Here is a 24,718-nt window from a genome sequence, read left to right as displayed (position 1 = left end):
CCCCCTTTAGAATCTGGGTCATTTCTTTCAGGACAGGCCCAGAGGTTGAATTCCTGCAGTCTAAATCCCATCCAATCAAATGAGAGGGACTGTGGGGGGCAGAGGGGGAGGGGGGACTTATCTTCAGCTGGAGTCCCCTGACCTGCTGCCCTCAAGAAGTGCTCTGCTTTGGAAGCACAGATAACTAGACTGATACTGTAAAACCCAGGGATTCTTCTCCAGCATTTAGGAAGCTTAAGGTTTCCTGCATTTCACTGGGGGATTTCTCTCTTCTAATTGTATTTTCTTCCGTCTGGCTTGGTTTTGCATTTTCAGTGTGGATGAGTCATGTGTTTCTTTCCTTTTGCATTAAAAAAAAAAAAAAAAAACCCACACACCTTTTCCCTTGTGCATAATCCCAACTCCCACGCTCAGCACAGCACTCCAGCAAGTCTTTTTGTTACTAACTGGCCCCTGGATGAACCTGGTGAAGGGTGGGGTGGGGGTGGTTCAGGATCCTTCAGTTTATGAACACACCACCTATATGATACTATATGATAGGCTCTGGCATCACAGACATCACTGGTCAACAGAGACGTCTTCGGTCACCCCATCTCCCTGCAAAATTTCTTTGGAACCACATAAGCTTCTGGAAATTCCCTACGGAAAAGACAAGTCTGTTATAAACACAATGAAAAGGAAACGGCCTGAAGAAAATTTACCAAAATTGTCTAACCGCTCCTAACTTTTGCATTAAAACCTAAAGGAGATTCCGAGTGCTACCTATCATTCACATAGGTAAATGCTCCCTGCTGTTCTGATCTGCAAAACAAAACATCCCCCTAAACTCTTGTGACTTTACTCTCAAATGCTGCAAAACTTTGCATCCCACAGGCAGTGGCCTCTGGAATCCCTCAACCAATGAATGGAAAGGCTGCCCGTCCTGGAGGTAATTTGACAAAAACAGCTCCTTTCTGCGCACTGCTAAAGCACAGGGGAAATTATTCAAAGCTGCTTAGCGATTTATTTGCCCTTGCCTAGAGATAACCGCACAAACTGACCGCTCCGCTCGGTGGGCTACAAATATGACATCGCCCTCTGCCTCCTTTGCTACTTTAGAAAATCCTGCCAGAGATAAGGTGAAGCCCAAGAAATCACAGCTCGCAATTCAGTTTAGAAAACGCACCCCCCCCCAAGAAATCAGCTTTTCCTTTCGCCAGGCGCCGGGTCTCCCATTTATAAAAAGCAGCGAGCGGCCAAGGGCGCGCGTCCCCGTAACTCCATCTTTGAATGACTCGGTTACTCACCCTGCATCTGTCTGCTGTCTGCTGAGTAAGGAAGGCTCGGCTCACATTTCTGGCTTTCGTTTTCTTCCATTGTCCCTGCCTGCGGCTCAGGCTCCGGGCTCTCGTGAAACTTCAGAGCGCAGTTCTTAAAGCTCCCAGAAAGCGCCTGGAAGGGGGCCGGGGGTGGGGAGGAGGGGACCGTGCGAAACCCCACCCCAAACTATTTTCCAGTCCAGTGCAAAGTCTCCCTCGCCCGAGGAAACTGCATTCCAGCGCCGGGGCCTCCCTCGCTCTGTCCCGGGTCTGCCGGTCCCCCGCCAGCCAGGTCCCCTAGGACTGGGGGCGTGCTCCTGAGGCTGTCCCCGCCTGGTGTCCTCGTGCTTCTCTTGCTGGGAGGCCCCAACAGGTGATGGCCTTTCCTACCCAAGACTCCGCCAGTCTGGTTCCCCCACCGCAAACTCCCGCCCGAGACTCTGCAGCCCAGCGAGGAAGGAAAACATTTCACACATGATTAGGGACAGGAACCTTAGCTGGAAGCCAGGACCCCGCTCTCTTTAATCTCAAGAGCGGAATGAGCCTCCAAAATCCGCCCATAAGATACACCTATTAATAAACAATGAACTACGGAACCTCCCAAGTTTACAAGAAATCCCTTAAAAGTTCTGAAAGAAATAGTATGTGATGAAAGGTGTGAAATAAACATGTCCCGGCACTGGCACTAACTTTTTGGGGATCCGATTCGCAACTTTCAAAAGGTAATGTCATTTTCACAAGGTCCATTTCAGGGTCTTCCTTTGAACTTTGAAAGGAGTTTTTACTCAGTCGGGTTCACTTTCTCTGACTCTTCCACTCCCCTGCCAACACAACACACACACACACACACACACACACACACACGCACGCACGCACGCACACCCACCCCTTGATCACAAACTGAAAAGTGAATCTACTTTCTGACTCTCTCAAGTTAATTACTTTAAAACATCTGAAGGGCAATTAAAATGCTTTTCTTTGGATGGGCAGAGTTACATCCAACATACTTGTTCTCCTTTTAAACTACCTACAAATATTTATTTTGTTCTTTACCCAGTCCTTGAAAAACTGGCAAATTTCCCAGAAAGTGAAAATAGGAAGCACGATGTCCACACGAAAAAGGATGGGAAAATAATCTAAGCAACATTTACCCTGCTATTTCAGATTCCTCAGAGTAACACAGTAATAACTGTTAGGAAGAGTGTGATATTTAATCTGTGGCCCCATATCATTGGGTGGGGGGGGGGGGACAATGGTCAGCCTGCTGGCCATACCTTGACCCAATATACAGGGAATTCAGGCAAGGTGTTTTGACATTGACTTAGGTCATAAATGTGTGTCAAACAATGGATGGCCTCTCTGCCAGATTATGACCTTGAGTCACGTGTCTTTGATGGTGGGGGCTGGGCATAGTTTGGTCATTTAGGACATAAAAATGCAGAAGCCCCTAATGGATGAAGGGTATGGGCCAAAAGGAATGTAAAAATGTGAAAAAGGAGATTATACTCATGTTGGGAGGAGAAAGAGAAAGCCCCTCAACTCCTAACAGAATTTTTATTAATATCTAAAAAGATGTGGTGACTCTTTCAGGAAATTAAAGCTATGCCTTGGCAGTGTGAATACAAGCAGTTGGTTTTACAGGGCAGCTAACTCAAGGTCTCCATGACTTTGCAACACAATTACCTGGTAATCTTACTTCAAGGAGAAACTAATCTTAACAGTTTCTGTAGTACTGGCCTGCAGGCAAACACCCCATGAACCTCACTATTTCTTCAGGTACAAAATGTTAAAGGAAATATCTCCTGGTTCAAGCCACCAGGTCCAGATTATCTAGATTTTTGTATAGCTGTTGTGTGTCTGTCTTCAAATTATTAATACCAAAAGGGGAGCATTGAAGCACTGGAATATCAGTCTAAACCAGATGTCCCTTGACCTTGGGTTTCACAACAATCCAACTCGCTTTGGTGTGGGAAGAACCGCCTCTTAGCAGTGCCTACCTGTCACTTGACATTTAAGGAGACAACAGCAGCCTACCCTGGCGTCTTCCCAGCTACCTCAATCCAGGCAGAAAAGATCCATTTGTGGACAAACACAATACTTTTCTGGGACTGTTTGGAAAGTGTCAGAGCAGCCACCAGGCCTCTGTTGATTCCTAGATAGACAAAATGGGGGGAACCCCTCCCACCATGTCAGAAATCCCAGTTTCCATATAGACCAAGGACCACCCTTAGCTGCCATGTGTCCAAGCTGTGCTGACCTCCCCTCCCCCATGGGCAAAGTGGACTGCCACCTCTGTAGATATTCTAAGAAGCAAACTCTTTGTGGAATGCACAAAAGAAAAAAGCAGTATGAAAAAGATAATTAATAGGAATCATCCAGGACTATGGAATTGACATATATGTTTGAACGCATAGGTTCTCTTGAGTGATCAAAACTTCTGGATATTCTACAAGCAAAAGCTTCTATTTATTGGGTGAGTTACTGGCCTCTTGTTCCTCCTCCTTAAGAAAAGGAGCTAAAAACAATTTGAGAAGACACTGTTTATACCACTGTGCCCAGACTGTGCCACACCACACCTCTCTCCCAAAGTTCCCACAGACCTTACCAAGAACTTTTCAGAGATTGTCAGTTTCTCTGGAAAAACAGCAGCTGTATTTGCAATCCACATAAACTTGGTAACTCTGGTCTTCATGAAAATACTACTAATGTCTTTACTGTTACTGGGGAGATGTGCTTCTTTCTGAAAGAAACTCTCTCTTTGAACTAGAAGTACATTGTTTTTGGTTTAATTTAATTTCTGGCTTTAAAAATTGCTATTACATTCCAATCTGCCTACTGCCATACTTTGAAATTTGCTGAGAAAGGGAGAAGAACTTGAAATTTGATTTTTCCTGTAGTCATATAGACGACAACGATGATGATGCCAGAGGGCTGAGTTTTCAATTCCGTTTCTGTTAACCAGGAAAGGTGCAAGACTATTTGGTTAATGACTCCAGATGTTGCACTTCATGACTTAAAATGAGCTAGCACACACACAAAAAAGTGTCATTTAAAAGAAAAAAAAACAAACAAACAAGTGATCAAAGAGTGCTATAAGGACAAAGGTGATTTTTCAGTCATAGCCAATCTATTGTGGAACTGAATGATTATTGGTTCTGATAATGCAAATTAAATGGCATGTGCCAAGATGGGAAATTCAACACAAGAATCATAAACAATTGTGGATGATTTCTCAGTAGGCCTATCTAATTACAGGGCAGAGGAAAACATGTAAATTTTCTTTATGTAAGTTTTTAAGGAGAGAAATTGCTAGAACCAAACCTAAGTGGAATTGATACATGTTTAATCTTTTATTTCCTTTCCCTATTAAAAGCAAGATAGTTTAAGATAACCGAAAGAGATAATTAATGCTTGCTGAAGTCCTTAAATGTTCTTTTCAAAGGCCCTGATAATAGTAGAAAAACTAGGTAAATAAATGAAATAAAGCGAAAAGTAAACAAGTCAACAGAAATGTTTCAAGCAGAGGCCTTGTGTTTGATGTATATTACACATCACCATTTCCAAGGGGCAGGCTGCAGTGGGTTGCCCTGTAAGTCAGAAGGAAAGGTCTTTTAACAACTGGGAAAACATTTACTTGAGTGGATGATCTGGTGAATGTGCAAGGCAGACTTGCCCTTCTTAGTTTTGACAGCAAAGTGTCAGGTGGCCAGGGTGACCTTATACTTAAATATAAACTCTGAGCACTTGGGAGAGTGAAAGGGAGAACTATTAATAATTATAAACTGGACAATAAGAAACCACGACTGTCCCTGGTAAATGAGCACAGATGGTCACCCCTGTGTGATCCAAGATAAGCCCTGTGTACTCAGAATTTTCCTTTCTTTGTTAAGAGACACAACCTCACAGATGTGACCAGGTAGTCAGTTACATCCCCAGGCTTCTTTGCAGAGGATCTTCAAGTTTCCCTAACACAAAGTTCGTAAAATGCCAGCAGCTCTGAAGAGACCTGAGAACTGAGGAGGCCAAGGGCCCCTGAGCACTCAGGCTTCCCTGTTCATGTGTCTTGGGATGGTCCTCTTGCCCCTTCCTACAAATTCCTCATGCGGTTATATACTACTATATAACTGCACTGAGATACAATGTGTTAATACTCTAAGCATATTTGCTTTCTTTTTAAAGGGAATCTATTGATGTTCGTTTTTATCGGGGTTTCTTTCATCTCCTCTACATTGGAAGATACAGCGCGGCAGAACTACCATCTGTGGACCACATCTGGAAAGTGGGGCTCATCTCTCCTCCCTGGTCACAAGAGAGCAAGTCTGGATTCCAGGTGGCCACTTTTAAGTGAAAATTACTACGTTGTATATGCTCATCTCTTTTATCCCAGAGTTTGAGCTAAATCATGGCCTGTTCCACAGGAGTTTCTGGATGCTCAGGGTAGAATCCATGAGAATGTGAGAAATTCCACTGATCCCAGCATCTCCTTGGCTTCCTAGATGTACCCAGTGGTGCCATTATCAGCCCCTTCAATAGAAAGGATTTGATGAAAAGGGACTTCCCTGGCTCATTTGTTGCCCCTGAGCTTCTCCATGTGCCCTCACTCAAAGATGCAATGAGTAGTAGAGAAGGACAGGAGCTACGGGGGACGATCACATTGCTGGGGAAATTTAATCATCAAGTTCTCATGTTCCTATTGCCTTTCTCCTCTAAGCCCTGTCACACTTGTTGAATCTGTTAGGATTTTTTATCCTCTTTTCTTATCTCTAAAGTCAAAGACAATTGCCCTGGATGACCCTTTGAATATTCTAATTCTTTTTGCTATATTGAAATAGAGAACAAAACCAGGGTTGGTATGAGGTGTGGGGGGGGGTTATTTCTGAAAATCTCTCTCGTCCTTTACAAGGTGGACACACCTGTCATCTGCTGGGAAGACTGAGGCAGGAGGATGACAAGTTCAAGACCCCCTGGACAACTTAGTGAGATCCTGTCTCAAAATAAAACTGAGATCGTGGCACAGGGCTGAGGATAAGCTCAGAGGGAGGGCACTTCCCCAGCATGCCCAAGGCCCTGGGGTTTGATGACAAGTATCAAGGGGAAATAAAACCAAAATGAAAATTCCTCTCTATCAACCATAGAATGGGGTCTGCAATTATTCAGGGGAAATTGCTGTAAAAACCATGAGGTACGTATTAGGCAGTTCACTGCAAGTATTTACCAAAAGTCTCAAGTTGTATGCCTTTTTATGGTCATTGATCTGTGTGCTGAGACTATGATCATCTCAAACCTAGGGTCTGCCACATGCTAAACAAGCACTCTACTTCTGAGCTACCTCCTCAGCCCCATATTCACAATTTTTTTTTTTTGGTCCTGGGGATTGAACCCCATGGGTGCTTAACCACTGAGCCACATCCTCAGACCTTTTTAATATTTTATTTACAGACAGAGTCTTGCTGAGTTGCTTAAGGCCTCACTAAATTGCTGAGGCTGTCTTTGAGCTTGTGATCCTTCTGCCTCAGCCTCCTGAACTTCTGGGATTACAGGCAAACACACCGCGCCCAGCCATAGTCATAGACTTAAGAGAGATGCAGACAAGAGAGAATGAAAAAGGCTGTATAGTATAAATATGTTAGTTCTTCCATTTTACTCGGGAGGTGGGTAGTCATGAGCAGCCACCCCCAAAACCAAAATGCTCCCAACAGTTCTCCATCACCCAGCACCTGGAATGGCCAGCCCTCTGAGCACTTTAGACAATCAGGGATTAAGGGGGTTTCAGAGGGTCAGGAGAATTAAGAGGGAACCCAGGTTGCTTAAGGGTTTGGGGCTATCAGAGGATTGGTGCTCAAGGGACCCATGCTGGTAAGATTCCAGGGTCGTCAGGGATGGGAGCAGTGTTCAGAAGGCTAGAGGTACCATTTGAGGGCTTCTGGGTACCATCAGGGCTCTGGGAGTGCTGTGTGAGCACCAGAGGGCTAGGGGTGCTCTGAGAGCTCTGGGGACTCAGGGCTCAGTGACAAAGGAGCTCTGCCCAACTCAGAGCTGTGCTCAGCTTGTTCAAGCCACAGCACCCTCAATTTTTGAAAACCAGTTATATGCTTCAGAAGTTAAATTTGTACTGATTTTTTTTCCTCTGCATCCCAGTTCATAGGATTGAAGATGAGGTGGAGACCAGGTGAGAGGGGGCACTGCTGCTCCTTGCCAATGGGAAAAAGTGTTTTAATAATGACTAACTTTTAGATCAAGTGGGTAGACCCAGTGCTGAAACTGGGAGAGGTAGGAGAAGCCCTCCAGCATTCACAAATTATTCAAGGGCTCAGCTTCTCTGCCCTTAGGCCAAGATGAATTTTGTTTGTCCCCCATGTGCTGCTAGAGCTTAAAAGTTTTCATTTCCTAGATTTTACTGTTTTGCTTTTGAAATAGCCCCCTTTTGCAAGCTTTGCAATCTCTCAACTGGAGAGGATTCGGTAGAATAAAATATTTAATTACATGTTGGGCCAGTGTTCCATAACACTGCATCAGGAGCCTGATTTGTACAATATGATTAAATTCATAAAAATGAAAAGGATGAAATTTTTTTTAAGTTTTCATTTGTCCCCACCATGTACTTTCCCCATTGTACACATATAAGCCAACAGCATGCACAAACACCAGGGCTCCGATATGTGAAAAACAGGTGCAGAAAAGCAGACCAGAGAACGACTGAGGATCATTCCCAAGCCCCTTCTGAGGAAGGCAGCTAGCGATGCTTCTTTACATCAACCCCAGGTCTTTCTTGGTCTATTTAGCAGGGGTCAGCTTGGACTTATACTAGTGGAGAAGCTTGGAGGCTCCCTGAGCTGGAAAAAGAATGAACAGATCCAGCCAGATATTTCCTCTTCTCTCCTACAAAACTGTAATGTGAAATGTACAGAAAAGGGATGCAGGCAGGGTGACCAACTGGCTTATGAAGAAATGTTGGTGCTCAAACTAAAAAAGTTGCAGCCCATATGGAAAGCAGTATGGAGATTCCTTGGAAAACTGGGAATGGAACCACCAATTGACCCAGCTATCCCTCTCCTCTGTCTATACCCAAAGGACTTAAAAACAGCATACTGCAGGGACACAGCCACATCAGTGTTTATAGCAGCACAATTCACAATAGCTAAACTGTGGAACCAACCCAAATGCCCTTTAGTAGATGAATGGATAAAAAAGTGTGGCATATATACACAATGGAATATTACTCTGCAATAAAATCTGGCATTTGCAGGTAAATGGATGGAGTTAGAAAAGACAATGCTAAGTGAAGTTAGCCAATCCCAAAAAACCAAATGCCAAATATTTTCACTGATATAAGGAGGCTGATTCATAGTGGGGTAGCAAGAAGGAACATGGGAGGAATAGAGGAACTCTAGATAGGGCAGAGGGGTGGGAGGGAAGGGAGGGGGCAGGGGGTTAGCCAGGATGGTGGAACGTGGTGGACGTCATTATACAAAGTACACGTATGAAGACACAAATTGGCGTGAACATACTTTTTATAAAACCAGAGATATGAAAAATTTGTGCTCTGTATGTGTAGTATGAATTGTAATGCATTCCGCTGTCATATATAAATAAAAATAAGTTCTAGGAAAATTGGGCTGAGTTGTGACCCCAGATGCAGGTAGTATGGAGGGTAGAAGCTGAGACACTAATGAACATAGCAAGCAAAAGCCAGGAGGCAGCACAAGGCAGATGACAGTGGGAGAGAGAGGCAGGGAAGGGGACAGGGGAGGCAGGGATCCTGTTGGGTCCCCAGAGTTGCTGCTATCAACCTGCTATAGCTACTGCTTTACCTCAAATGTCCCAGAATCATGTCCAGCTGCTCAGAGGCCTGGAAAAGCCATTTCCTCTTTTTTCCTTACTTCCACATATAAGCAATAACACAATTTATGGGCAGGTCTATAATGCACCTGTGAAAATCAGCAAATTCATCTGGAGATTTTCCAGAATCACTTCTGGGATAAAATAAGTAATAAATATGGTTTGGTTCATCTTAAAAACAGACCTACACGCACGCAATGGTCTTCGATCTATCTCTTTTGTATAAATGACTCATCTCAAGAAAGACACCCCCTCCCCAGATAGGCACAGTGGTTCACACCTGTAATCCCAGAGACTCAGGAGGCTGAATCAGGAGGATCCCAATTTCAAGGCCAGCCTAAGCAATTTGGCAAGATGCTGTCACAAAAGAAAAAAAAATAAATAAAATAAGACCTGGGGATGTAAGTCAGTGGTAGACCACCCCTGAGTTAAATCGCTGGTGGTAGAAAAACAAAAAAAGTTCCCCAAATTCCAAAGGTATGTATGTATACTGAACCCAGAAAAAAAAATGAAAACACCTTGTTTTGGTGTTTCCCAAACTTCAACCATTTGTCATTTCTCATCAACTTGTTAAGCATTTATGTTAACATTGATTTTAAAGCAACATGCTTAAAAATTTTAAGCTTTTCCTCATGTATAATAGTTACATTGTGGGTCTGATAAAACATTTAACTTTTTTTACATATAGTTATGAAACATATAACTACTAAAAAAGCAAATTGTTGAACTGGGGGATATAGCTCAGTGGTAGAGTGCCTGCCTGCCTAGCCTGCGTGTGGCCCTGGGTTCAATTCCCAGCACCAAAAAGAAAAGAGTCAAATATTTTGTTTTGTTTATGTATTTTTCCCCCCAGTACTGGGCATTGAACCCAGGGGCATCTAACACTAAGCTAAATCTCAAGCTTTATTTATTTACTTGTTTGTTTGTTTATTTATTTATAGACCAGGGCTAAATTGCTGAGTTTGGTCTTGAAATTTCGATCCTCCTGCCTCAGCCTCTCAAGTAGCTAGATTAAAGGTATGTGCCACCATGCATAGCCTGTTCATGTAATTCTTAAAATTGCTTCCTAAGTCACTACAGATTGGAGAGAAATGGTTTAGGCCAAATTTATCCCTCTCTTCCTTCACTCACACTCTGTTAATCTATTTCCTGTTGCTGCAATAGAATAATACCCAAGACTGGCTAATTTATGAAGGAAAACGGTTCATTTGGGTTCATGGTTCTTGAGGTCCAAGAGAATGGGGCTGATATTTGCTGTGCTTCTGATGAAGCCTGCGAGCTATTTCGCACGTGGCAGGAAAGTGGAAAGTGATGTGTATACGTGGGGAAGAGAAGCCTATGTGTGAGAGGAAGCACAAGAGGCTAAGGAAGTCAAATGCCTTTTGTATGAAAACTTGATCCAGGAGAGAGAGGGGAGGAGGGAGACAGAGAGAAGAAAACCACTCATTCCCAAGAGAAGGCTTCAACCTCTTCACAGCCTCCATCTGCATGACCTGTATGTCTCTCAACACCATTACATTGAGGACTAAGCCTCAACTTGAGTTTTGGTGGGGACAAACCATATTCAAACCATTCAAACTGTTCATTTGTTCAAAAAATTATTAAGTCCTAATTTGCTAATGGTGAGTACTAAAGTTGCTGACATGGGTGAGAAAAGCCATAGATTTGTGAATTTTTAGCAGACTGCATGGGAATTACTTGCTTATCTGTGATCCTCTCCCATGACATCGTGAGATCTCAAAGGAGGAAAAAAAATTACTTTGGTTATCTTTGAATCCCCAGCTCCATCCACAGCCCTTGGCCCCAAAAGATGCTGAGTAAGTGGTTTTTGCATCACGCAATCAATGATGGATGAAACCCGGGAGATTAAGAAAATAATGTCTACTTTCACTTAGGGGAAGAAGAGTTCTACTGGAGATGTAAAAGAAGAACATGGAAAAGGGAGCAACCACACTGTCAACAGGAAAGACTTGGGAGAAGTGGTGGCCAAGAATGAATAGCTTTATGAGGTACATCACGCAAGAAAGAGCATTTCAGGTCTCCAGGGATCCCCAAGTGCAACAGCCTGTGTCTTGAAAGAAGAAGAGCATGATGTTTTACGTTAGGGATGGCAAAGGATAAGAAATGTTGGCAAATAATGACAGAAAATTAAAAAATAATAATAATGGGCACTGAGGACTGAAATGAAGCAAATTATATTCCATGCATGTATGATTATGTCAAAATGAACCCCATGACTATGTATAACTATAATGCATTAATAAAAACATTTGAAAAACCAAGACTTCCTGGGGATATAGCTTAGTTGGTAGAGTGCTTGCCTCACATGCATAAGACCCTGGGTTCAATCCCCAGCACCACACAAAAATAAAATAAAATAAAAATTAATGGGGGGGGGTGGGCAGAGATAAACAGAAAGTTGACAAACAAAGCTGATTTTGAGTGTTCTTGCATTGCAAATGAGAAGTTTAAACTGATCTGCAGCTCATGAGGAATAACAGGACCTTTATGGATAGTTTTTTTTTTTTTTCATTTTTTCCCTCTTTTGGCTGTTCTGGGGTGAAGCCCACGACTGGCACCTCCTTTGCGAGCACTCTACCACTGAACTACATCCCCGGCCCTGACTGTACTTTAGAAAAGTGATTGTATTGGCATAATGGAGGCTGTCATGAAAGTAGGGAGAGGAGCATCAGGGAAATTAGCTATGATTAGTGATGGGAAATGCACCGTATTTCTTGGTGTGTGTCTTCTGGGGATCACAGACAAGATCTCTCCATTACTCCTTCTCCCCTTTTCCACGTATTGACAAGAGCCAGTGCCAGCAACCTTCCCACCTTTGTTAAATGTTCTCCTCAGTGAGAGCTCATCCATTAACCACAAAGTCACTATCATTCAAAAATCATATTAACTATCAAACCAGCATCTATGTTTATCAAAAAGAGGGGGAAAAACCCAATAATGATAATGTATCCTGATGAGCAACAAATAATAAAAAAGAAAACGAAACAGGCAGAAAACGCTGTGAATGAACAAAACTCTGTTTCATTCAAGTTCTCAGTTTGCGGCAGAAGCACCTTCCTGCTTGCTCTTGAGCTGTGTGAGTTTGCTTGAAGAGTCATTATTTAACCTCTGTGTGCCCTAGAGTTTCTCAACTGTGAAGGTTTTAGTCTAGATGAACCCTGAGATCTCTCTCAGATAACATTTGATTTTGTTCTCCTCCTATGGCCTTTCCACACCACTCCAGTTCCTATTAGTAAGACAAGCCACCTCATGCTAGGCCCTAACTTAATTGTACTAATGGAATGGAGAAGGGTTCCCTAGGCTTTGCTCTGCGGGTCCATCTACAGGCTCCAATGTTGCAAAAACACACTGCAGTAGCCTGGTTCTTGAGGCCTCACCTTTATGTGGAGTCTTTGAGCTCTGGAGACATCTTATGGTTTTTGCCATCACAAGCTGCGAATGTTTCTGCAAGAGAGTCCACATGGATGAACACAGACTATCCAGGCTGAACCTCCGCTCCACCATGTATTTGCTGTGCAACCTGGGGTGAAGCATTTCAGCTTTCCTACCTTCAAACTGGCAACAACAGTACCTACCTCCCAGGGCTGTTGTGAGAGCTGAAGGAGACTGAGCTTGGCACCTGGCAATTGCCATACAAGGGGTGTGAAGTGAATAAACAGAATCATGTGAAAGATATTATGGATAGAATGGTAGCCATTCTATCCATCTTGGCCATAATACACTGACACGATTGTCCAAATATGGGTCCCTAAGAGACCCAGGCGTTTGGGTCAAAGTGACAGTGACGCTACTGGATAAACAGCAAGATCCCCGAGGATTCATCAGTTTGCTCCTACACAGCGATACAGACAGCTATTCCCTCTCTGCTTCACAGGGAATTCATTTTGGCACTTTTCTTCAGTGTCTGGAGCGAGTGCTCTGAATAAAAATAAAATGTGGTGACCTCAGTAATCTGAACATCATAGAAATATTAAGAATGGATCTGGATGAGCTCTGCCCAGTCACATGACATTTCCAAGCCTGGCTGGGAAAGTTTGAATACTTAGTCACTTAGTGTAGACGCATCTGCCAGGAAGAACTTGCTCCCCCAGTTAGAAAGACCAGGTTCTCTCTACCTTGGCCCCATCAGTCACCTTTCCAAAACACAAACAATGGGCTTTTGTAACCAGAGCATTTCTATTTTATGTTGAGGTCAAAATCCAATTAACTCAACCCTGAGCACCCAAAGAGAGGTAGCCAGGAAATTCTATGCAATTGAGAGGGGAAGGGAAGGGAGGGAAGACTCCGGAGTCTGATAAACAGATTGCTCCCTGGTAATGGGATTCTTAAAACAGTGTCAATACAGACTCGTAACACAGGTAACCTCAGAGCTACCTGGAATACCAAGGGAAACCCCAAAAGCAATACAGCACAGAAGTAAATATATGTGTTTGTTTATGCATTTAAAAAATCCACAACGCTATTCAGAGCATCTGCAAGTCCACGGCAGGGACGTGAGGAGAAGGATGACGGATTAATAGGTCCACCATTCAGTGCAGGAAAAACTTGATTGTCCTGTAAGTATTATGGAACTATGACCAGGACAAAAACAGAGTAGAAACATGACCAGATTTGCGTTTGAGATAAATCTGCGTACAGAATGGATCTGAGAGGAGCAGGAAAGGGGACCATAATAAAATGTTTATTGCCATAGTTCAGAGGAAAAATGTGAGTCTGAACTAAGGAAGTCGAAAAAAAATCAGAAGGTACAGAGCCGTGAGAAATATTTCAAAAGTAAAATTGGCAGACTGTAGATATTCATTAAATGTGGGGTAGTAGAAATTGGGAAGTGACCCCCATTCAACTGAACAAGCTCAGGTTTCCACCTACGTTGGTGTACGTCGGTGTGCTGATTTTGTCTGTTAGTATTACCGCAAATAGGCCCAACTACTTCCAAAATGACTTCATTGCCCTAATGGGTTTCTGTTGGTACATTGTTTCAAGTGTCAATAACAATATTTCATGATTTACAAAAAGGGATGAAAAATTCAACATTCTGCCACTGCCCTCCTTTTTCCTCAGTGAGAACTGGCTCTAGGCATACCACGTCAGTTGGCAGTAATTTTGTACACTATGCACTTTTGATTGATTTCCATGTGCCAAATTATAAATCGTTATCAAGAAATCTAATGACCATTTTTCAAAATGATGTCGAAACCCTGTATGGAGTTATAAAGAAAGGATGTGGCAGGAAGGTATAGCTCAACTAAAAAGTCAATACTGAAGCAGTTCTCTTTATAGATCTAAAACCATGTGTTCAACCTGTCTTAACTGCAAAACCCAGAACTCTGTTGCAAGCTCTCTGGTTCAACTCCCGGTCTTAATAGAATATGTCAGATGTCACATGCCCTATACCCAGAACAGTGCCTGGTATGTATGAGGCATAAATATTACTCCAGAAATATTTGTTGGATAAATGAATTGATAACAAAGGCAACCAACAAGAGGCAGGTTTAATATCAGGACTCTGAACCAGATTTTTCCCTTCCAAGCCAAGAATCCCCATAAAATAACAAGAGGCAACACAGGGACAGCACAGCCTTCCATACCTCCTGCCTTCCATATTCAGCACCTCTCTGCCTGACTTTGGTGCTGAGGATCTTTCTAGATCTGCACCTTTGCATGGGAGAGCCAAAGGGGCTGAGGCACTGTAAGGCAGAGGAGCTCAAACCCCTATGTGGGCGTTTGACCACTAGAGGGCAAGAGAGTCAAAAGCCTGCTCTGGAAGCCAGCCTTGCCCTTGAAGGGTGTAAACTTCTTCCTCTGCTTATGGATGCAGCATGATTAGAATTCCTTTTACTAACAGTCCCCAATATCTAGTATCCAGGAATCAGGAATTGGAATATGATTTTTTCACCTCTGAGCAATTTGAAATATCCACCTTTGGCAATGGTTTCATTTTTTTTTCCTAATAATTTTTAAAGAAAACCAGAAAATAATCAGGAAAAATTCCCAAGATTGATCACTGCTTTGAGTTGCCTCTTGTGTCTTGACCGGCCTTCTGTGAGTGACTGGGTGCTCCTTCTTACCACCATATGATATGACCAGAGACACTGCGGGTCAGGTAGGGAGGCCACCAGGGAACATACAGGCTGTCCAGTTAAATTAGAATTTCAGATAAACAATGAATAATTTTTAACATGCAATTATGCTCTGGTATGAGGGCAGATTTGTTATTTTTATGGGTTCGTTTGGCAACGCCATCTGCATGGGGCACTAGGATATTTGCTCTTCCCCTAAGGCCCCTGGTCCTATTCACTCCTCTGGGTTGGCCATGTCTTTCCTCCTGCCTGGAAGGTTTTCCTCCATCACTTTACCCACCTACTCATTTATCTGCTCCTTGTTCAGGGTCTGGCTTGAGTGTCCCTCCTTGCATTCCTTCTTCACCAGTGCCTCTGGATGGAGGGCTGTGGGACCCAGTGTTTGTCCCAGCTAGTCAGTGTGGGGGCCTGAGACTGGTGATTCTCAGTGGGACCAGAAGGAAGGGGATGGATGTGAAGCACCTAGAAGAAGTCATTCTAGATGCCCCACATATTGGAGAAAAACATGGCTGGAAACCCCTGCTGTATCTAGCAAGCCCCTGGAGGGCAGGGACCTAGATCTTGTTTGTGACTCCTGTCGCAGTTTCTCTGCACCTAACAGAGATACCCGCTCCTAACAGATCCTCAACAGGTACAAGTTAAATGAAATCATCAAGCTCCTCAGTTTAGGTGGTAGAGCACATGCTTAGCATGTCTGAGGCCCTGGGTTCGATGCCCAGCACAAAACAAAATAAAACTTAAAAAAAAAAATATCCCCACCCGACTCAACAGGTCCTAGATCTTTGTCAAAATAAACAAGACACAATCTCCCTTTAGCTGTCCTTCTGGCACATTGATCTAAGAGGTTTGCCCCCCACCCCACCCCACCCTAGTCAGTTCTTTAGTTGCCTGACAAAGAGGAAAAACTCATTTGGTGCCTGGCCATCATCAGCTCGCTGACCTTCTGACCTTCTGACTCTTCTGGAAGCATGTTCACATATCTCAGGGCCTCTGTTGCCTTCTGACCTCTTCCTCCCCTTGGTTTTTGCCCACTTTTATGGAGGTGGATGCCATAAAACAGACTTGCTTGTCCTTCATCCCAATGGCTAATTCTTGGCTTTCCAGACAGGCTAGACTCACAGCCCTAAAAGCTCTGTGCTCAGGTTTCCTGGGCCTGGGAAGAACACCGGGTTGGGACCAAGCTCTGAGGATTGACTGGGTTTAGCTGAAACAAGGGAAAACGCTCCTGGGCTGGCTACCCCATAGCTTGTACAGACAGAGTTCTGGACAGGAAGACAGGGCACCTTAAAGCTGGCAGGAGAAGGAGGCTTAGTAAAGGGACTTCAGTATTTTAATAAGCATGGACAGGGCTCAAAATATGCTACTAGGAATGCTGTGGTCTGAGGACAGAGACTCCTACCTTTCTCAGGTACAAAGAAGACAGAGGGAGTAGTACCAAGCCCGCCTGGAGAGAGTCCTGGGGGAGAGCTGCCTGGCCACTCACGGTGGCCCAGCAGAAAGAAGGCCAGAGGAGGAAGCAGCCCGCCCCATTTTCCTTTTGGCTCTGTTTGCAGCTACACTTGTTCAGAGCTTGTTGAATTGAATGCAATAGGAAATTCGTCAATCTGGAGACAGAAGCCATGGGGGGAATGGAGCGGGTGTGGTCTCAGAAGGCCCATGGATTGGCTCCCCCTTCTCCTCTGGTCTCTCTGAAAGCCCTGTGGTGTCTCCCTCTGCAGGGGTGGGAACCATCAGGGAATGTGAGAGAACAGTGTGAACCCCACAGTATACAGAGTGTTGAGGGACATGGAGGGACAAGATCAATGACTTGTTATGCATGTGGAGAGAAAGAACAGGCATATGAAATAGAGATCAAAGGACAGGATCAAGTGTGAGTGGTAGAGACACTGGCTTGGGAGGTTCAGTGTGACTTTTAAGAGGTGGAACCCAATGGAAAGGAGGCAGGTTTTTGAAGGAGATGTTGGGACCCTAGCCCCTTCCTTTCTCTCTGCTTCCTGGCTCCCTGAGGTGAGCAGCTTTGTTCCACCATGCATTCCCCACCGTGATGTTCTTCCTCACCACAGGCCCAAAGCAATGGAGCCAAGTGATCATAAACTGAGGACTTTGAAACTTTGAGCCAAAATAAACCTCACCTCTTATTAAGTCAATTTTTCTCAGGCATTTTGTCACAGTGATGGAGAATTGACTGATATAAGCCCACACTTGCTTTAATACTAAGCTGTATGTTTTAACATCAGCTTTACCAGTAACCATGCTGATACTTCAGTCTCTTTCTTACTTCTTTACTTCTTTTAAGAACTTGGGTGTGGAAAGTCATATGGCTTAGGAATCTTCCAAAACCATACACTATCCAAACACTGATCCCTCATACATATTAGTCATTATATTAAGTTCTTTACATGCGCTTAAATATTGAATCCTCTATGAAGAAGGTGCTATTATTATTATTATTCCAGTTTTGCAAATGAGGAAAATGAAGACAATCAGTAACCTGACAGAGGTTACACAGTTAGGAAGCATAGGATCTGGGATTGCAACTCACGGTCTGCCTACAGATCTAACAACTGCTTTCAAGCTTTGCTGGCCTCATCCTTGACTTCTTTTCATTTTTTTCTAACCAAGTTATTGTGAATAAATGATGATGAAGATGATGATGATGATGTTGGGGACTGAACCCAGGAACTCCTGTATTCTAGGCAAGTGTTCTAGCACAATGTCACCCCAGCCCTGTTATTTTTAATCAGAATTACCCCAGTCCTAAATAATTTTTAAATGAGCAAGCCAAAGTACGTGTACATGGCTATGCTTAAAAAAAAAAAAATGAAAGAAAGAAAAAAAGCTGAAAGGGGGAAAAATACCATCAAAACAAACATCCTCAGGTGCTGCGATCTGCCCTCACATGTCAAATGTTAGGAGCTGAACGCTCCTCTTGTCTCTTGCTGACTTAGATAGAGCTGTCTGGCTTAGTGCACAGAGCTGTATCTAGCAGCTCACTTATTTCCTCAGGGAAAAACAATTGAAGCTATCGCTCTTGTTCAGGTTAGATAGCAACAATTTAGAGAGTTCTCCCCTGTAGATAGAGGAAGACAGGTATTATCTGGCCTGACCATGGGAAGATGAAGAAGTAGTACCAAGTGCTGTACTTATAACTCAGCAGGACAGATGGCCAGCGATCGTACAGAAAAGACTCCATGGTTTACCCAGGGCTCAGCTTTTGGATCCTGGCTGAACACTTTGCCAAGCAGCTATTTAAATTGGACAGCAATCTAAAATCTTGGATCAGATGATGAGTTCTTCACAGCAATTTTTTTTTTCCCCAGATAAGTCCTAGAAGGCTCTTATAAAACCAGAGCTATGGGATTTGTTGGAGATGAGTAAAAAGTTAAGTGATAGAATTTGGCAGCCAGAGCCTTTTAGCCACTATCAAAGGAGCTTCTCAAGGTCTAGCTGGAAGCATAGCCCCAGCCATTGTAAATGTCACCTCTGGTCACAAACACAGAACGAACTAATTGGATCCTGTGCTTTTCTCAATTCCATGATGGATCTTGTTTCTATGGCATAGAAAGTTATTTAATGTCTGTTAATGTCATCGGGATGTGACCTTTAAACCAGGTTAGAAGGCCCTCCCATGGCCCCATGTCATCTGTCCCAAATGTGCTTCTCTTAGAAACCAGGGTCACCAAGTGTGAAGCACTTGACCTTGTGGGGGAGGTGCTGATAAATAAAGTCACAATGACTGTGTTGACAGGGTTCAGGACATGTGACCCCAGGACACCACGTCGTGACATTTGAGGAAACAGCAGAAGCAAGAAGGTCACTCTCCTTCCTTCCCTTCACCTTTCTCTGCCTAATCAGACTATCACTTTGTCACGTGAGGGGTGCTCTCTCTCCTTCCAGAAGAAAGGGGATCATCTTTACCTTGGAAGTCATGGGGACTCAGAGAAGAATCTGAACAAACAGGACTGGCTAAGTTTATTACCACAGGTCAGACCCTTCCTGCCCTCCAATCAGACTTCTGCATGACGGTCCCTCCTTTATCAAACCTAACCATAAAAATACACAAGGTTTTCTGTTTCTTTGGGTCTACATTTCCAATGGCTTCCATGTCCCACAAAGCAGACATTAAATGACTTTCTATGCCTCCCTCTTGTGAATCTTCCTTTGTTTTAGGTGTTTCAGCCATGAATGTAGCGCTGGGTGAGGAAAATGTTCCTGCTCGATAGTTTGGTTGCCTCCATCTTTGGTCTTCATCTGGATTTCTTTGGCAGGACTTTATAAGATCATAAGTAGCTCTCTTGAATGGAGGAATTTCCTTTTCTTCTCATTAAATGTTTCTTAATCCTGACTTGCTTTAGTAGGGTAAAAATGCAGGTCTTTTAATCATTAAACTGAGTAAAATCGTGCTATGGAAAACACAAGACTCTGTGGTACAAAGTACCTGATAACCGTTTTAAGAGGACAGCGTAACAAACCCACATCCTTGTTATCCTTTCCTGTCCATGAAGTCATCTGTTCATCAGAGCACTTAGCTAATATGCATTTCCTTCTTATAGACTCTCTCCATATGGTAGCTAATTGGAGCGTTCTGGCCAGCATTTCCTGGAGTAGGTGCCAAAGGATGGAAAGGTGTTAAGAAAATAACTGGTCAGCAGCTTGCCTACCCCTAGACGTGATATCCTCATTCTAATTCTGGAATTCCTAGATAGCTCTGGGCTCTCCCAGGACATATGGGGGAATCTGTGGGCAGGAGAAACTTCTGGACTCCCTGTGTTCGTCAGCCAGGGCAATCCTGCTATGGGAAAGCCCTACAGCTCACTTTTGAAGTCCAGCAGAGTTCAGAGCTGCTTACCGTTCTACCAGGAGAAGGTTCCAAGCCTGGGAAGCCCAGCCTCAGTCTCCATGCCACCAAGCTGTTTGGAGAAGTTCGGGCATTAGAAATAAGGATGAGAACTGGCTCTGGCATGGGCTCTGAAGGCAAAACCTGTTCTGCTTGCTATTTTACTGCTTCTATCACATGCCATGTTACTATGCATGGGATTCTGGAGGTCCCTTCCTGACCACTCCACTTATGTGAGAGAGGTGGCCATAAAGAATTCTTTGATCTACCTCTCCTGAGGTCAAAAGACCTTCATATGACAGGTGGTGTTCTGCCCTGTATCCAGATGAAAGGAATCCTACAAAGAGAGGCCAAGAAGAATGTGAACAAACAGGCCCTGCTAGTCCCCCTTGGCATTCCCTGTGTATCACCATTAAATCCATTAGACCCATTTGGTCTAATCATTATTTCTCCCTGATTTCTAATTCTTCATCAAGCCTAAGCATAAAAGCACAGTTTTCTAGGGATCTTTGGGTCTTCATTTCTGAAGCTTTCTCATGTCATGTAAAACTTTAGTTAAAAAAAAATTTAAGGTGCTTTTCTCTTATTAATCTGCCTTTTGTTATAAGGTGGCAGTCATGACCCTTGTGGTAAATGAGGAGGAAGTATTACTTTTTGTCCCTTACATGGCTAAGAGTGTATGTACATGTATGTATGGTGAGAATGAGGAATGAGAGTATTTTAAGTTATTGCTATCAGTGATAGGAATGATGGACTGTTACATCAACACAATTAATTATCATCTAGAACTGCTTCTTAGTCTCTGGGTCACATTTTCTAAGTATTTTTTAAACAAAATGGTGTGGGCCCTTCCTATGATCTCTCTATCCCTTCTACGTGTTATCCTGGATGGCTCCTTCCAATCCTGGAATTCCTAGTAACTCTGGATTGTCCCAGGACATATGACAAAATCCACCCCTTCAGCTAATCACTTGGTAGTAGTGACAGCCACCATTTGAGGAGTGCATGCTTTGAATCAGGTGGCAAATGAACTAATTTCATTTATTGTTCTTAACAAACCAATGAGGTAGTTACCATTCTCGGGTGAGGGAACTAAAACCTTGTCTGGTCAAACAACAAACCCTTGGAGACAAGATTCAAGAGCAGTGTTCAATCTCAAGTCTTTAAAGAATATCCAGAAAACGCTGAAATCAATGGCTGACTCCCAACTATCAAAGCATAGGCACATGTTATTAACAGCCTTCTGTATCAGTGGCTTCTATATCATGGGATTCAACCAACTGTCAGTTAAAAAGAATTGGAAGAATTTCATCTTTTTAACATATCCAGACTTTTTTTTCCTGGTTATTCTTCCCTAACCAATGTATAACAATTATTTACATAGCATTTACATTATATTGGGTATTATAATTAATCTAGAGATGATTAGGGGAGTATATACATAGATAATAAAAGGGACTTAAGCATCTATGAATTTTAGTATCAATGGGGAGTACTGGAACCAGCCCCCTATGGATACAAAGGGAATGACTACATTTAATGCCCAACCTCCACCTTTCTTTAAATGCAAGAAACAATTTCATTTCAGATAGAACAGACCCAAGAATAAGCTCCAGTGGGCAGCAGCCTATTGAATGTAGCTAAGAAGAAACTTGCAAGTTTAATTGCAGTCAGTTTCACAAATGATTCCTGAACACCAAGTGTGCACCTGGTAATATACCAGAGGCCAGAGATTCAAAGATGCGAATAAGGGGCCCTTTTTAACATGCAATATATTCATGGCTGTGATCTTCACACCACTGAGAATCTCTAGTGGTCTGCTAGAAAGAACTTGAGACCTCATTATTATTAAACCGTATCTCTTTATGGCTTCGATTTTACTCAAATATTAGTAGTGGGGTGGGGGAATTAAGTAATTTAATAGCTAAGTTATTTAAAGCATTTAAACAAATGTATTCAAAATAAATGTGGCTATTTCGGAGCTGAATAGAAATATTGCCTTATTTTTTTAAGATAAAGTGCAGGACTTCAAAGAAATTGAGGTCATTTCCCTTAGGATTTTACCCCTGAACTCCCAAGGGTACTAGTTCTTTTTTCTTTGTTGAGAGTTCTAATGCCTCAAAACTAGGTAGAAATATTTCTAAGGGACAGAGCATATTAATTAATGAAGAGGGATTGAGAAGAATAGACCAGCGACAGTTTTTTAGAAGCTGAACTCTACCGACTGAGAGAGGAAATAGATGTCTGAGAGTCAGGAAGAAGGAGAACTCATGGGGACCTTAATTACTGTTCACTCAGTCAGCCACTAAGATTATGTGAGTAAGAATAAAAGAGAAAAGAATGAGAGAAAGGAGGTTTAGTGAACTCATGATATCAAGGCAAGAAAGAAGGATCGGGTTAGGAAAAATAGAGTAAAAGATTGGATCCACAATCCGGTTTTCAGAAATTGTTTATGAGCAAATCCTAAGGAGAATGGCCAGGCTGGCAGTTCAGGGTTGTGAGGAAAGTCTGAAGGCACATAAATAGAGTCCTCTTAGGAAAGGGGCATCATGAAAAGAGGGGTAGAGAAGACCAGGCAGTGCTGAGCACAGAGTCCAAATTGTAGAGCGTGCACTTGAAGAAACTGAGTAAAATGAACTGAAAAAATAGTGAAAAATGGATAATAGGTGAGGAAAACCAAGGAGATCCAACTTTTAAGTATCTCTGTAAAAATCCAAGCCAATAAAAGAGAAATCATCTCCAAAGATAAATTTAAGAAGCTTTAGTGCAATGAAGGACTGCGTTCTATAGGATGAATAAATAGAGAAAAGACAGACACCGATCAGATGGTACCAGGGGGAAAGTCAGTTCTGGAGGGTCGTGGATAATAAGTACAAAAGTTTCAGAGATATAAAGTGAGACCCGAGAATTCTGGACTCACCTCAGTCATTCAGGTAAAAAGGCAAAGGATTTCCAACCTTAAGAGCTCAGGAAAATAGTATCTGTGAGATCTGTGAGCCCTTTTGAGGAAATATTGGAAGAAACATCCAAGAAACAATTGAAAAGGGGGCTAATTGACCATGGACAGAAACTTCTGGAACTGTGAGTCAAAATAAACATTTCTTGCTCCCCCAGTGCCTGCAAGCGAGGCGCACCGGCAAGCCACGGGCGGGCGGGTCAGGCCCAGCAACCAGCCAAGGGACTGCAGCTACACGCGCCGGCGGGGAACGCGGACCGGACCCACTAGGACAGGTCCGGCGGCGGACAGCTGAGGGCTAGGCCCGTCCCCTCCCCCAGTGTCTGCAGGTAGGAGGGACTGAGAACAGCAGCAGAGCCAGCCCAAAGCCTGCTGAGGGGCGGAACCGGCCCCTCCCCCAGTACCTGCAAGCGAGGCGCACCTGCAAGCCACGGGCTGGCGGGTCAGGCCCAGCAACCAGCCAAGGGACTGCAGCTACACGCGCCGGCGGGGAACGCGGACCGGACCCACTAGGACAGGTCCGGCGGCGGACGGCTGAGGGCTAGGCCCGTCCCCTCCCCCAGTGTCTGCAGGTAGGAGGGACTGAGAACAGCAGCAGAGCCAGCCCAAAGCCTGCTGAGGGGCGGAACCGGCCCCTCCCCCAGTGCCTGCGAGCGAGGCGCACCTGCAAGCCACGGGCGGGCGGGTCAGGCCCAGCAACCAGCCAAGGGACTGCAGCTTCACGCGCAGGCGGGGAACGCGGACCGGACCCACTAGGACAGGTCCGGCGGCGGACGGCTGAGGGCTAGGCCCGTCCCCTCCCCCAGTGTCTGCAGGTAGGAGGGACTGAGAACAGCAGCAGAGCCGGCCCAAAGCCTGCTGAGGGGCGGAACCGGCCCCTCCCCCAGTGCCTGCAAGCGAGGCGCACCTACAAGCCACGGGCGGGCGGGTCAGGCCCAGCAACCAGCCAAGGGACTGCAGCTACACGTGCCGGCGGGGAACGCGGACTGGACCCACTAGGACAGGTCCGGCGGCGGACGGCTGAGGGCTAGGCCCGTCCCCTCCCCCAGTGTCTGCAGGTAGGCGGGACTGTGAACAGGAGCAGAGTGGGCCCAAAGCCTGCTGAGGGGCGGAACCGGCCTCTCCCCCAGTGCCTGCAAGCGAGGCGAACCTGCAACCCATCGGGAGGTTAGGCCCAGCAACCTATGGAGTGACACAGGTGCCCCTGGCGCCTGCTGGGTAGGTAGACCTTTGACCGACCAGCAAAGCAGACCTAGGGCCTGCCAGCATGGTAGACGGATCACACTAATTGGAGGAGGATCACAGCCACTACCTGCCCTGCAAGGGTGATTTTTCAACTATACAAGAGCAATATAAATAAATAGAGGGGGAAAATATCAAAGACACAACAATTTCACCAAGCAGGAAGAAACGCCAGCAGTATGAAACGACAAGGAAAGAAAGGACCACAGGCAATGCAGGTCAACTCAACTTTAGAAGAGGTAATAGCTGCAACAGATGGAATGTCAGATAGAGAGCTCAGGACATACATGCTTCAGATGATCTGGAGTCTCAAGGAAGACATGAGACAGCAAAATCAGACAATGAAAGATCACATTGACAAACAAATCCAGGAAGTTAAAGATCAATTTCACAGGGAGATAGAGGTAATAAAAAACAAACAAATAGAAATACTAGGAATGCAGGA

The 24,718-nt window shown here is 44.2% G+C and overlaps 1 protein-coding gene across 13 annotated transcripts in view; it reads right to left on the bottom strand.

The window, feature by feature from the left end:
• Kiaa1217 (KIAA1217 ortholog) overlaps positions 1-24,718 on the bottom strand; it is a 381,206-nt gene that overhangs the window by 289,393 nt on the left and 67,095 nt on the right. For 6 of the 13 annotated variants that reach the window (XM_077802769.1, XM_077802773.1, XM_077802774.1 and 3 more), the window contains exon 1: positions 1,287-1,710. The exons of 1 other annotated variant lie outside the window; for it this stretch is intronic. In XM_077802769.1, coding sequence (XP_077658895.1) covers positions 1,287-1,356 — 70 coding nt within the window. In that variant the 5' untranslated portion in view covers positions 1,357-1,710. Of the gene's footprint in view, positions 1-1,286; positions 1,715-24,718 lie in introns of those variants that run through there. 6 more of the 13 variants (XM_026401195.2, XM_026401196.2, XM_077802771.1 and 3 more) reach the window with 4 other exon arrangements.

Source organism: Urocitellus parryii, chromosome 9 (assembly GCF_045843805.1).
Source record: "Urocitellus parryii isolate mUroPar1 chromosome 9, mUroPar1.hap1, whole genome shotgun sequence".
Classification (NCBI taxonomy): Eukaryota; Metazoa; Chordata; class Mammalia; order Rodentia; family Sciuridae; genus Urocitellus; species Urocitellus parryii.
This window is presented reverse-complemented; position numbering and strand designations above follow the sequence as displayed.